Below are 13,400 nucleotides of genomic sequence, written 5' to 3' on the forward strand. Positions count from 1 at the left end.
GCAAGGAGCAAACGAAGCTGGAGTGCAGCAAAGGGCCTACTGTGGCAGTCCAAGGGGCCGTCGTAAGAATTTTGCTTTATATTCTGAGTGGACTGAGAAGTCCTTGGGAAGGTTCTGAGTGGGCGGATTGATATCTGACTTTTATTTTAATAAGATCACTATTGTGGAGAATATATATAAAGGACCAGTGACAGAGCAGGTTTTGTGATAATCCAGCTTTATCTCTTGAATGGGACTGTCAGTTATTTTGAAAGAATTTTTCTCCATTTTGTTGCTCTTTCCCTTTTTATTCAACCGCTAGAACTACTTATTTTCTCTTCACAGTTTTAAGTAGAATCTTTCAGCTCTTGAGTTTTTCCAGCCTTTCTTTCTTTAAAAATATGTCTATGAAATAATTTTAACTTAGTTCTGTTCTTCACTGACACCATCTTCACTGTGAACTTTTTGTGTTCAAAACTGTCATCTCATTCTTGCTTCCTCCTCTTGTTTCATCTCGATCACTCTTCAGTTTAAAAAGATTTTTCGGTTAATTTGTTTTGTCTGCCTTCTTCATAACGGGCTCACTTTTCCTTTGTTTTTATTTATCCATGTTATGTAAATCTTATGTCCACTTCTCATATGTTAAGGTTTAGTACCACTGAGTACTGTTACTAGGCTTGCCTGGGAATAATGATGGTTAAAATGCAGTTGGATGCCGACAAGACTCTTTTCTAGTGGTTCCCAGCCGTTGTCCATCTTGTGTGGGTTTGTTACGTGGTGGACAGTTCGCTTTGCGTGTTTGAATAGTGGCAGCCTGTGCATTTGTGTCTTTAAGGAATCAGACGTGATGTGGGTGATTGTAGTAGACTCATGTGTGTTTCTCTCTTAATCCAGGAAACTATAAATACCAGTAGTAACATATTTATAGCATTTACAGTGGCAGCTCAAATTATTTCTGCAGCAGGTGATACACTGTCGGTCCCAGCCCCTGCGCATCAGCGTGAAGAATCTATAAAAACTGGTCACCCTCAAATTGGTGAAGGAAAACCCAAGCCTGCAACTTCAGGTAGTTTAAATATTTATTTTTGTGGTTTTATAAATGATATGTCACCGAAACTGTTTAATGCCTAGACAACCCACAGATACTATGTAAGTAACATTTATACTGATTTTAAGTCTAAAGACTTGTTTAGGCAATTTTTACAATTTCAAGATCTGAATAAATCTTTGAAAACAAGGTATTTAAGTACCGAGCCCATATATTTCTTCATGTTGGAGTCATTAAGTGATGCTCTCAGTTGATGTAGCTGGCAAGTACAAACGATGGTATTTTTATATCACAGTGAGCTGTTGAAATTCTGTGCTGAACTTTGATTTCCTCTTTACTTTTGCTGCAAGAGGAAGCATCCTCAGCTTCTGTAAGGGAGCGACCACCTGAAGAAGTTGCAGCTCGCCTTGCACAACAAGAAAAGCAAGAACAAGTTAAGCTTGAGTGTATGTAAACCAGACGGCTTCTTAAGTACTTTGTGTCATCCTGTTAGTTACTGTCTTCAGCCATCAGCATGAGTTTCTCATCTACCAGCTAGTTGTGGTTTCTTTTGTTTCTTTAGTGGCATTGCTCTATTCACCTTTATTTCATCATTTGTGTTCTTTCCATCTCAACTTCTTTAACCCCGGTGACAAGGGCTATTCTTAGTCTACAGTGGTGAAAACGTCTCACATAATATATGTACTTTCTTCATTTGTTTTTATTATGGTTAGTGTTAAAGGCTCTTCATTCTCTGGTGAACAGAAATTGTTTGCAATATACCTAAGTCTCTTTTTTTCTTTTTTTAATTATAGTTGACATTCAGATTACAGTTTCAGGTGTACAGCATAGTTGTTAGACATTTCTGTAATTTACTAAGTGGTCACCCCGATAAATCTAGTACCCACGAAGCACCATGCATTCTTATTTCAAAACCGTTGACTTTACATCTTCATGCCAGTTCTGTAACAACTAATTTTGTTCTTCATCTTCTTTTTTTTTAAATTGATTTTAGAAAGAGAGAGTTGGGGAAGTACAGGGAAGAGAGAGAGAGATTGATTTATTCTTCCACTTACTTATGCATTGTTGGTTGATTTTTGTAGGCGCCCTGACCGTGGATCAAAGTGCAACCTTGGCATATTGGGCTGATGCTTTAACCATCTGGAGCTACCCAGCCAGGGCCTAACTTGTACTTCTTAATCCCTTCACCTTTTTTACTCGGTCTCTAACCCCTGTCTCATCTGGCAACCATCAGTTGTTTCTGTTTGGTTTATTTGTAATTTTTTTCTTTTAGATTTCACATTTAAGTGGAATTGTATTTGTTTTTCTCTGTCTGACTTCACTTAGCATAATACCTCTAGGTCTATCCATGCTGTCACAGATGGTAAGATTTCATGGCTTTTTATGGTTGAATAATATTCCATTTTACATATATATACTGCTGCTTCTTTATACACTCATCTGTTGATGGACATTTAGGTTGCTTCTCTGTCTTGGCTGTTGTAAATAAAGCTGCAGTGAACATAGGGATGCATATATGTTTTTGAATTAGTGTTTTGGATTTCTTAAGGTTATACTCAGAAGTGGAATTGCTGGGTCATAAGGTAGTTCCATTTTCAGTTTTTTGAAGAACCTCCCTACTCCTTTCCACAGTGTCTGCACCAATTTGCATTCCCACCAGCAGTGTACAAGGGTTTCATTTTCTCCATGTTCCAGTCAATACTTGTCGTTTGTTAATGTGTTGATGGTAACCATTCTGACAGTTGTGAGGTGGTATCTCATTGTGGTTTTAATTTTCATCTCTCTGATGATTAATGATTTTGAGCATCTTTTCAAATGTCTGTTGACCATCTACATGTTCCCTTTGGAGAAATGTCTATTCAAGTCTTCTGCCTAGTTTTTAATTGTTTATTTTTTGTGTGTTAAATTGCATGGTCTTGTTAACCTCATACATTTCTTTGTGCAGGTCGGAGTGGCTCACGCTCTGGTTACTACCCAGCCTCTGGGCTCCTAGTGTAGGAGTCCTGTTACCTGACACTGGTGGGGGTGGATGTTCACACATTCCTGGTTTCCAGCTAACTGAGCGTTTTTCTTTCTATGTTCCAGTTTTAAGTTTGCTGGTGCTTTTAAAAAAGATATTAGATGTGTAAAAATGTATTGTCTGGCCTTAAACAAGGCACATGGAACACAATTTATTGTACTGTGCTGCAGTATATCGATGTCTCTGGAGGTGGTGGGCATGTAGGTTTTTGCTAGACCAAGGAGGTATTTATTTTAAATTCTTTACTGTTTTGTTTTGTCTCTCTTTATCCCTATTTCTGTTTGTCATTTCACCTTGAGTGGTTCCTGTTTCCCTTCTAATGTGCTGTAGGCAAGTTTGTTAAAATTGTGTAAAGAGTAGAAGGGGCAGAATGAGCATAGGTGTGGGATATTAATCTGGCTACTTGGATTATTTATTTTTTTTACTTTTATTTGAATGTTCAATAAATGACTACTGTAAATAAATGAAATAGTTCTGTTTTTCCACTTTTTAATTTTTTCTGAATTCTTTACTACAAATCAAGATCACTTTTTAATTTATATGTATTTTTATTTTTCACTTTTCTCCTTTTATCATATGGACACCTTGAAGTAAGTCATAAATTTAAGATGGCAATGTCTGCTGTTTGTCATGCTCCTTTTTTCTTTGTCTAGTTGTTTTTATCTTGGCATAGTGAAAGTTTTCAGGATTCTGTCTGTCACTTTTTAGTTTTCTCTCATATTTTAATTTAAAAGTATGTCTGTAAGAATTTTACCAAGAATCAAAGTACAAAAAATCAACATGTTGGACTACACCAAACTAAAAAAAACTTCTGTACAGCAGAATAAACAGTCAACGAAATAAAAAGACAGCCTATGGATGGCCTATGGAATGAGAGAAAATATTTGCACACTATATTTGATGTGGGGTTTAATGTCCAAAATACAAATGGAACTCATACAACTCAGTATCAAACACACACACACACACACACACACTCTCTCTCTCTCTCTCTGAGTAGAACTCTGAAGAGGGCTTTGGGCCGGCGGCCTGATCTGCTGGGTCTGGGGCCTCTCTGAAGTGGTTTATTGTTATTTGTGCTTGAATGTCCCACCATTCATTCATGCTTGCTCATCCGTAGCCTCTCTTTCTCTGTACTTGCAGTTATGCTTCAGTCTCACACGTATGTCTTGGTATTTTCTCTAGTATTGGCCTTTTTTATGTGTGTTGCAGAGGTACTCTGTGTAGTTCATCCAGTTCCATTTGTCTTGTTGCTTCTTTTGTTGGAAATCATCTTTTGTTTTTGTCTCACCTGCCACAGGTATTTTCTTTTTTGGTCATCTGATAACTGATATATTTGTATTCTTACTGGCCTTTTTCCTTCCAGTGACCACTTTTCCATTTTAGTATTATATCTAAAATAATTCCTTGCTTTACTTAAAAAAAAACAAACCCTTTCTTTTTGATTCCTGAAGCAGCATATAGCAATGTGATCTGGAATATTAGTGTCTGCTATTTCTTGAGTTCTTTGTGGAAAAACAATGTCCATTCCTAAGCTGCCTTTCTTTTTGTTGTTGTTTGCATGTTTTTGTACCTGACTTTTTTTTTCTCTTGACTGTGTGTTATCATCTTATATTTTGGTGATACAGTTTATTGTGAGTATCTCCTCCTGCTGAGGAGATGAAAATGGATACCTCTTTTCCTGCGGGTCTATGTGATTGTTATTTCAGATGAAAAATGTTAGTGGTTATGCTGAATTTATAGCCTATAGTAGGTAAAAGGGACTATAGTCACCTGAACCTTGTTCTTCCCATTTGAAATAAATGCTAGTTTTATTAAAGAAATTTTTACCTTAAAAAAACCACAAAAACACTTTTTATTTTGAAAAAATTTAGGTGTACATAAGAAAAAAATATATAATGAACCCCCACAGATATATCATCCAGATTCAATAATTCCTAATATTTTATCATACTTTTAAATGAAACTTTCCTTCTCTAAATCTGTATGGTTTTTGTTGCTTTAACAGTTTGGGGAAAATGCAATGGAAAACTCCATATGAGCAGAGTGAAAGTTTAAAACAAAGTAATTTGTGGGGGGATCTGTTTTTTTTAACTGTTCTTTTTCATTTAGCTTTAGCCAAGAGCTTGGAAGACGCTCTGAGCCAAACTGCCCACATCACTCAGCAGGCCATCGCGGCCCAGAATGCCGCGGTCCAGGCCATCAGTGCCCACTCCAACACACTGAAAGCAGCCATGGACGATTCTGAGGTGAGCAGAAGAATGGGACTGGACTTGCATTTAAGAAACTGGTTTCTTACTCCTAGCATGGGCTTTCTCTCACTGAGTGAACATAATCTAAAGTAATTGTCTTAAAAAAAGAACGGCAGTAAGAAAAACCTTTGTGTTCTTTTAGGTGAATTTTTATATGGTGTTTTGTTTTATATCACAACGATGATACGGTACAAGAATTAGTTCAGATTTACTTTCATATCTTTTTTTTTTTTTAATATTTTATTATTTATCTTTAGAGGGGAAGGGGGGGAAGGAGAGAGGGAGAGAAAATCAGTCCCCCCAGGGCACTTTCATATCTTAATATTGCTTGAATATGTTTGTTGTTCACTTTCTGCTTTTCTGCTTTAAAATCACCATTTTTTAAAAATAAAGTTTTTAAAGATTTCCTTTATTTTTAATTTATTTATTTTTAGAGACAGGGGAAGGCAAGGGAGAAAGAGGGGGAGAAAAACATTGATGTGCAAGAGAAACGTCCGTCGGTTGCCTCTCACACGTCCCCATTTGGGGACCTGGCCCACAACCTAGGCACGTGCCCTGACAGGGAATCAAACCAGTGACCCCTTGATTTTGCAGGCCAGCACTCAGTCCACTGAGCCACACCAGCCAGGGCATAAAAATTTTGTGATACTTTTAGATTAACATGCAGTTCAAAGAAGTAGTACAGGGAGATCCCATGTACCCTGAAATACCAGCTATTTCACATGCTCATGCTGATTATTTAACTTACATTGAGTACTTCAAAGGATAGAGTAATTCCATTGGTTTAAAAATGTAATGCTGGGACACAGTAAGGTTCCTTCATAATTACATTCAGTGATTTAGTAGATAGAAATATATCTCAATACCAAGTCATTTATTTTATTTTATATTTTGTTTTCAGTCCTCACCCAAGGATATGTTTTACAGAGAGGAAGGGAGAGAGAGACAGAAACATTTGTAAGAAACATCTTATGTGCCCTAACGGGGAATCAAACCTTCAATCTTTCGGTGTACGGCATGACAACTGAGCCACCTGGCCAGGGCAATACCTAGTCATTTAAAGAGTAAAATACATAAACTATAAAACTCATGGATTAGGAGGAGATCATGCATGATCAGTAAAGTTACTTTTTCACCAAAACTATGGTTTTTTAAGAATAAAAACACATTTCACATTGTTCAAAAGAGCTAAATTAGACCTTTGATATAAATAGCCAGAAACTACAACCTTTGAAAACTTAAAGAAAATTCTGTTTTATTGAAAGTCCAATAAAATTTAAATTTTAGTCAGAGTTCAGTCAGGAAAGTTCACCCACACAGAGAATATTTAATATGCTGGTTATACAGGTATGGGAAGGCTTGAAGTTGCATGGTATCAGGAAGTTGGGTTCAAACCCAAATGGACCAATATCTCTGAGAAGGACACCGATTAGAAACTTTAAATATCTGTGGTACAAAAGGCTCTTCTCTCTTCCCAGTGAGCACATAATACGGGGAGCGTGTGGGTTAGACAGTATGGCATCTGCTGTGATCAATTTTCCCACTGAAGAAGAGTACCCTCACAGGAACGGTGACCTAGATTAGGGAGTATTAAGCTGGTATTATAAAATAATCAGAAAAATGTATGAAGAAAAGTTTTGAAATGTTAATGGATTCCAACTTCTGCTTTTTCTAGTAAAAGAAGCTACAGGTGCACACAAGTGCTATGGTAACTGAATTACTTTATCAAAGCAGTGTTTGGAGACAGGTAGAGTCGGCCTGATTATAGAGGAGCCTGGTGTCTGCCTCATAGCGCAGCTTGTCCTCGGACCCCTGTGTGTGGGATACGTTCAACAGAGGGAGACATGTTTTGGCCCCCAGATACCTCATTAGCACTTACATGATTTATGAGTCTTCTGGGTTAGTTATAAAGAGTTCTCTTCCTACAATAACAGATTTTTCTTTCTTTAAAAATGATCATATTTTTTAAATTAGTTGATTGATTTTAAAGAAAGAGGAAGAGAAACATCCATTTGTTGTTCTACTTATTTATGCATTCGTTGGTTGATTTTTGTACGTGCCCAGGCAGGGAGGTCAAGTCTTGGTGTACTGGGATGACACTCTAACCGACTGAGCTACCCGGTCAAGGCCAATACTAGGTTCTTTTAACAGCATACTCCAAAGCCATGGAAAATGTTACACTGGACGAGAGATTGATATGGTCCAACCAGCACCATTTCTTGATGTGTTTTATTTTGCAAAATGGATAAGGTGGTAATTCACTGAAACAGCAACTTCACTATTCACACCATAGCATTGATTTGCTTTCTCACTTTGCAACAATTTATGTAAAACATAAAAACGGAAAAGTACGATACAAAGATAGAAGTAATGTACCAAATATTTTCTTTAAAAGCTGGGATTCTTAAACCTGAAGTTGGGTACTATTGCTAGAATTAATGGGTTTGTTGAACTTGGATAGAAAACATCTTTATTTTTTTTCTAGTCTCAGAACCTTTTCCTTCAATTATGAATATCAGTGACAAACTGCAGTAGGGTTAACACTCTTTGTAACTTTGTCACCAGTAGAAAGCACAGGCATTTTCCAGTCAAATTATAGTACTTGCAGATCTCTTGAAATATCACTTACGCTCATCACTACTTCTAAATTAAGTGTTTTACTAGTCCTACCACTGGATCCTGGCTTCTGTTTTGCAAAATTTAAAAAGTAATTTATATATTTTTTACAGTGATTGGGTTCCTTTGTAGTTTCATGTTAAGCATTCAAACCTGGTATTCTGAGAAGCTTTCTCAGACCGCCATGGTGGTCCAATGGCAAGGTTAAGGGATTTTGTTCTTTGAACTTTCCATTGACAATAGATGGACCTTTAAAGTGGGGACCATGCTAGCTGTCAGTGGGAACATAATGTGGAGAATTGGTTGTGAATGACCAAAACTAGAGGCATTACTTTTGCTGAGTCCTCCTCCCAAAGCAGTGGGCCTAGGACTACAGAGGCAGGACTATGTATTTCTAACTTGGGAAGATACAAGTCGGGCATTCATGGCCCAGGACACCTTACTGAGATGACAGCAGCCCCTTTTTGGGGACCAGGAGTGGTCCTGTTTGGGCAATTTGAAATGTAATCATTGAACCAATTCACTTGTTTTTTTGTTAGGTAAAAGTATTTTGTTCTCTGATAGTTTAGTTTGTTCCTGTTCATCTCCAAGGTCCTAGCACAGTGTACTTTCTAGATAAGCCATGAAGTAGTTTTGCTTCATATCTAAACAACACATTCACTTTAAACTATATGCATTTGGGAAGAGGAAAGAGAGAAAGAAACATTTAAAGCAGTTAATAGTTAATTTAAAAATATTTGAAGTAGTCCAGACAGTTCCAAATAACATTCCACTTATTGTGTACATGATGCAGAACGCGGTGAGGGTGGGAGCTGGACTCATCTGTGCCTTCAGTGACCCAGGTTCCTGCCTCTGCCGTGGTGTGCGTGCCTCGCTGCACGGAGTGTGACCACAGTGTTCCGGAGGAGGCGGGGCGGAGTGGTGACGTGCGTTTCCTCTGCTCAGCTGAAGGAGTGGAGTCAGTTCAGAAGCTGGAGTGAAACCGTGTTGGGCCTGCCTAAGGAATTTTCAAGGAAAACTTTTATTTATATGCAAACTTTATTTATCTATGTATATAATTCACATTCTGTAAAATTCATCTTGGGAGGGTTGACATTAGTACATTAGTTGATTTTCCCCTTACAGATTACGGAGCGTCATTCTTTAGATTAATATTTCAGAGGAGGAAGGCCCCTACAAATGTGTAAACTTTGTACTCATCCTTAAACTATGCTTTTGGTAAACAGACCTACCAGTTAAGAAAAATTTAAGTACCAGTGCTTCATTGAAGAGTGATTTCATCGGCAAACGTAATTCATGGTCTCACTAACTTGTTCTGCCTCATGTTTTCTTTTGAGAATGTAACAAAAATGCTCATATAGACAGAAACACATCTTTTGCGGTTTTTGCGGGGAGAAGGGTAGTTGATGGTAGATGGTTCATGGATTTCTTTGAGCTCACCATGATCCTTAGATTGAGTTTCTACTGTGGATAATTATCGTATGTAACTTTTTACCTTTGAATTTAATGTCACTTATTTCTGTATTTGGTCATGTTTGCCTATCCTGTGACAATAATAGCAGTTCAGTTATGTAATTCAGATTTTTTGGGGGGGTACTAATGGGATTGGCTCCTTTTATTTTTTAAAAATTAACTTATTTTTCCATTACAGTTGACATTGCAACACTGGATGTCATTACTACATTAGTTGTACTGATGTACAGGGTTCAGGTGTACAACGTGCTGATTAGACATTTATATATAACTTACTAAGTGACTGCCCCAATAAATCTAGTAATTAAAACTTTTTGTTTAGGTTGCAGGTGAGAAGAAGTCAGCTCAGTGGCGCACAGTGGAAGGCGCATTGAAGGAGCGCAGAAAGGCAGTAGATGAGGCTGCCGATGCCCTTCTCAAAGCCAAGTAATTACTCATGGACTTTAACAAGTAATTAGGGCCTCCTGGTGGCTTTCTCTGGGCTGGGTTTTCTTTGTATTGTCTGTATAGAATGAGGAAGGAGAGAAACCCTTTCTTCCCTCATTACCGGTTCCAGATTTGCATTGGTATTGGGAACACCAAGGTTTGAAACAGGAAAGAAGGAATGAGATATTAGGCCGAAAGAAACTTGACAGAAATCTAAATTAGATATGTTGTATAAAAAGCAGTTTTTTGGGGGGTTATTGCTTAGGTGATGCATTTCTACAGATTTACTGAGCTTCTGCCATCATTTCAAGATTTTCCTTGGATGGTTTGAGTAGTTAAATTTAGGGCAGGGGTGTCAAACTCACTTCACCAGGAGCCACATCAGCCTCCTGACTGCCTTCAAAGGGTCGCGTGTAATTTCAACTCTTTACCTGTTAAGGAGTAGTTACATTTATACAGTCCTAAAATTATTTCAGCCCTTTGAAGGCAACCTCGAGGCTGACGTGGTCCCCGGTAAAAATGAGTTTGACACCCCTGGTTTAGAGTGTACCTCACAGTATCTTCGCTTTAACAAAGTAGTCACATATAATACACTGGGTTAGTTTTATGTCACCCTGACCTTGGCTCCTAGAAGTTGGCCAGAAGTAGGATCAAGCATGCAAACCAAAGGTCCTCATCAACATAATGGAATCATTATATGTCATTCACAGTTTTGCTGTCTTCCTTAAGATATTTATTGTTGGTAGAGAAAGGAAAGCCTTCTCATGTCAGCATATCTTCTAGAAGATTTCGGACATTATGCTCACATCACTCTAGACCACGAGTCAGGGCTCTGAGTCTATGTTTGGTGGCGGGCAGACCACAGTCCATCTGGTCTGTGAAACACTGAATGGTTAGGACTCCCGGATACCCAGCGACTTGCTCAGTGAGCTCTTTGGTCTCCTTCCTCGTGTCTGTCTTCACATGCTTGTTGGCATCAGCCCAAGCCTTCCAAAAGCTGCCATTCATTAAATGTTCTTTGTGTGGCAGGCACTGTGCCAGGTACTTCTTAGGAATGGCCTCTAATCCCTGTTAATACGAGTGTGTGCAGCAAAGCAGAGGCTGAATCCAAGTTTACCTGGTTGCAAAGCCTGCGCCTCCGCCTGTGCATGTGCCCCTCCCCTGGTTCCCCCGAGGAAAGCCGACCCTGACCGAGGTGTTTTCAGTTGTTGACAGGGACGGGTTCTCTGCATACGACTATGAAAAAGCATGGAGTAATTTTTCTCAAATTTTATTTTTTTACAAACTTGAAACAGTTGTATGTTGTATTAACTTTAAACTCTAATAAAAATGACAAGGAATAATACTCAATCTTGTTTTGTTTATTGGTTCTCAGAGAAGAGTTAGAGAAGATGAAAAGTGTAGTTGAAAATGCGAAGAAAAAAGAGGTTGCCGGGGCCAAGCCTCATGTTGCTGCTGCGGAGGGGAGACTTCACAGCATGATAGTCGACCTGGATAATGTGGTCCGAAAGGTGTGTTTTCTAGTCGTTTACAAGTGTTTTTTACTTTTAAATATAATCCTTTAGCCAGAGGATTTTAAGAATTCAGGAAAATAATAAATTGCTACCATCCTCTCTCCCTTTTCCCCTGCAGAAAAATTTAGTTGTTACAAATTTTAAAATTTACTTGGACACAAAGCAGATTGCTGAATATTGTTGATACTTTTTATAATAGTTAACATTTTTGGTTGTGATTATGACCACTTAAGAAAATTTTTCTTTTGTAGCAAGTCTTCTGTCTGTACCTGTGATCTGTGTGGGGGCAGGCACCGTAGGCCAGGAGAGGGCTTGACGGTGCTGTTTGCACAGAATTAGAAGGAAACAAAGGCGAGGCTTATGTTCCTTTTTCTGAGCTCTAGTTTTTCTCTATGTTTTTTATATATTCCCAACCAAACGTAAATAAATAAAGGGATATGACTTCCGTTTTCTTGGAACATGTGTGGCACTTTCTGTTTGCTTCAACCACATACCCCTTGTATTTGCTCAGGTCGAAGCGGCTCAGGCCGAGGCTAAGGTGGTGTCTCAGTACCATGAGCTGGTGGTCCAAGCCCGGGACGACTTTAAGCGAGAACTGGACAGCATTACTCCAGAAGTCTTGCCAGGGTGGAAGGGGATGAGTAAGTACAACTGGAGTGTCGGCTCTTTTCTTTTTCGTTTCTTTACTGATTGATTGACTAATCTAAACTTGCTTCAACTCCCTTCATCTAGTCCAGTCCTCTCTGGCATGCATCTTATTTGTTGTACGCAACATTTCATTTCAGTGATGGCCATGGCAGATAACAGACCTGTGACAGCGCCCTCATGGTTTTAGCTGTAGTTAACAGGAGTTCCAGTCAGTGTTTGATTCCTTAATCCTGATTATGGCCTCTGCCACTCAGAACAGAGTGTTTTTGTGCTTGTTTTTTTGGTATCCAAGTGAGTGAAAGGGACATTATAACCTCGATTCTATTAGAATATTACATATATGTAAAATTATTAAAAACCTTTAGTACTTTAAAAATATTCATAATGAATTATTTAAGACACCCCTACTGCTCTGTGACAATGCTGTGGTTGAGAACTCACCCAGGGATGCTGCAGTGAAGAGGAAGTTGGCCGTGTAGCTGTTGCCTTCTAAGAGCTCTGGCTACAGGGACCTTTGATGGTCAAGGAATTACACAGTGTACCTGTGGGGCACAGTCTCATTGTCCTGAAGTGCTGCGAGGGTAGTAAGAATTAGAGGTTTGCAGTCTCAAGAATACTGTTTAAATGCCAGTGCCTGTTAGAAACTGGGCGTTGGGTAGGATCGGAAGAACTGCTGCTGTGGGAGTCCCCTCTGGGCCGCGGAGCCACGGTGGGTCCAAGCGGCAAAGGGAATGAAAACCAGTGCAGGAATTCTGTCTGCATCAGGGCCAGTCAGCTGTAATGGCGAGAAGTGGAATCAAGGCTGTCAAAAATAACTAGACATTTAGTTTATTTAATTCAGTTGATTGAGGGAGATGTCAGACTCATGTCAAAGAAAAAATCTCTATAAAAGCAGGATTTAATAAGAGATTCAAGTGGAGAAACACACAAAGTCAAAGTTCAGTCTGGGAATAGTGACTCTTGTTTGCACACGGTCATTTAAACTTACTAGAAGCTGGCAACGAGGGCAGTGTGGACAGGCTACCCCCGCGCAGACTTAGCTAAGCTGCAGCTGCACCATTTCTCTCACCAGAGTTTCTCAAGGGCTGAGTGCTTCATTGAGATAACAACCGAAACTTTTTATCACTGCAGACACCTTCCCTCTTCCATCTTACTCCAGAATTCACTATCTTATCCTTTTGAAATTGTTATTTTCTGGTTTTTCTGTTTGTTGTGTATTCTCTCCATTAAGCGTAAGCTCCTCGGCATGAATGTGACTGGAAGACAGTACGGGGTCTAAGTTGTCTGAAATGAACGCGGCAGGCTGGGAGGTGCTGGTCGTGAGTGCTATCCCTAGGAGTTTGCGTTCTCTCCTTTCAAATACTTGTCTTTGGTCTTCTTATCAGGCTAAATCCTTCTGATTTGTGCAAGCCAGCCTCAGAAGT

At 38.9% G+C, this 13,400-nt stretch overlaps 1 protein-coding gene across 13 annotated transcripts in view; it reads left to right on the forward strand.

The window, feature by feature from the left end:
- Window positions 1–13,400, forward strand: part of IMMT (inner membrane mitochondrial protein) — a 50,500-nt gene that overhangs the window by 26,227 nt on the left and 10,873 nt on the right. For 3 of the 13 annotated variants that reach the window (XM_037159701.2, XM_053664519.1, XM_053664518.1), the window contains exons 5-10: window positions 908–1,045; window positions 1,378–1,473; window positions 5,160–5,296; window positions 9,711–9,814; window positions 11,190–11,325; window positions 11,840–11,969. In XM_037159701.2, coding sequence (XP_037015596.2) covers window positions 908–1,045; window positions 1,378–1,473; window positions 5,160–5,296; window positions 9,711–9,814; window positions 11,190–11,325; window positions 11,840–11,969 — 741 coding nt within the window. Of the gene's footprint in view, window positions 1–907; window positions 1,046–1,377; window positions 1,482–5,159; window positions 5,297–9,710; window positions 9,815–11,189; window positions 11,326–11,839; window positions 11,970–13,400 lie in introns of those variants that run through there. The other 10 variants (XM_053664520.1, XM_037159703.2, XM_053664521.1 and 7 more) reach the window with 7 other exon arrangements.

The sequence above is a fragment of the Artibeus jamaicensis genome, unplaced genomic scaffold (assembly GCF_021234435.1).
Source record: "Artibeus jamaicensis isolate MK-2021 breed Jamaican fruit bat unplaced genomic scaffold, CSHL_Jam_final contig_384, whole genome shotgun sequence".
Classification (NCBI taxonomy): domain Eukaryota; kingdom Metazoa; phylum Chordata; class Mammalia; order Chiroptera; family Phyllostomidae; genus Artibeus; species Artibeus jamaicensis.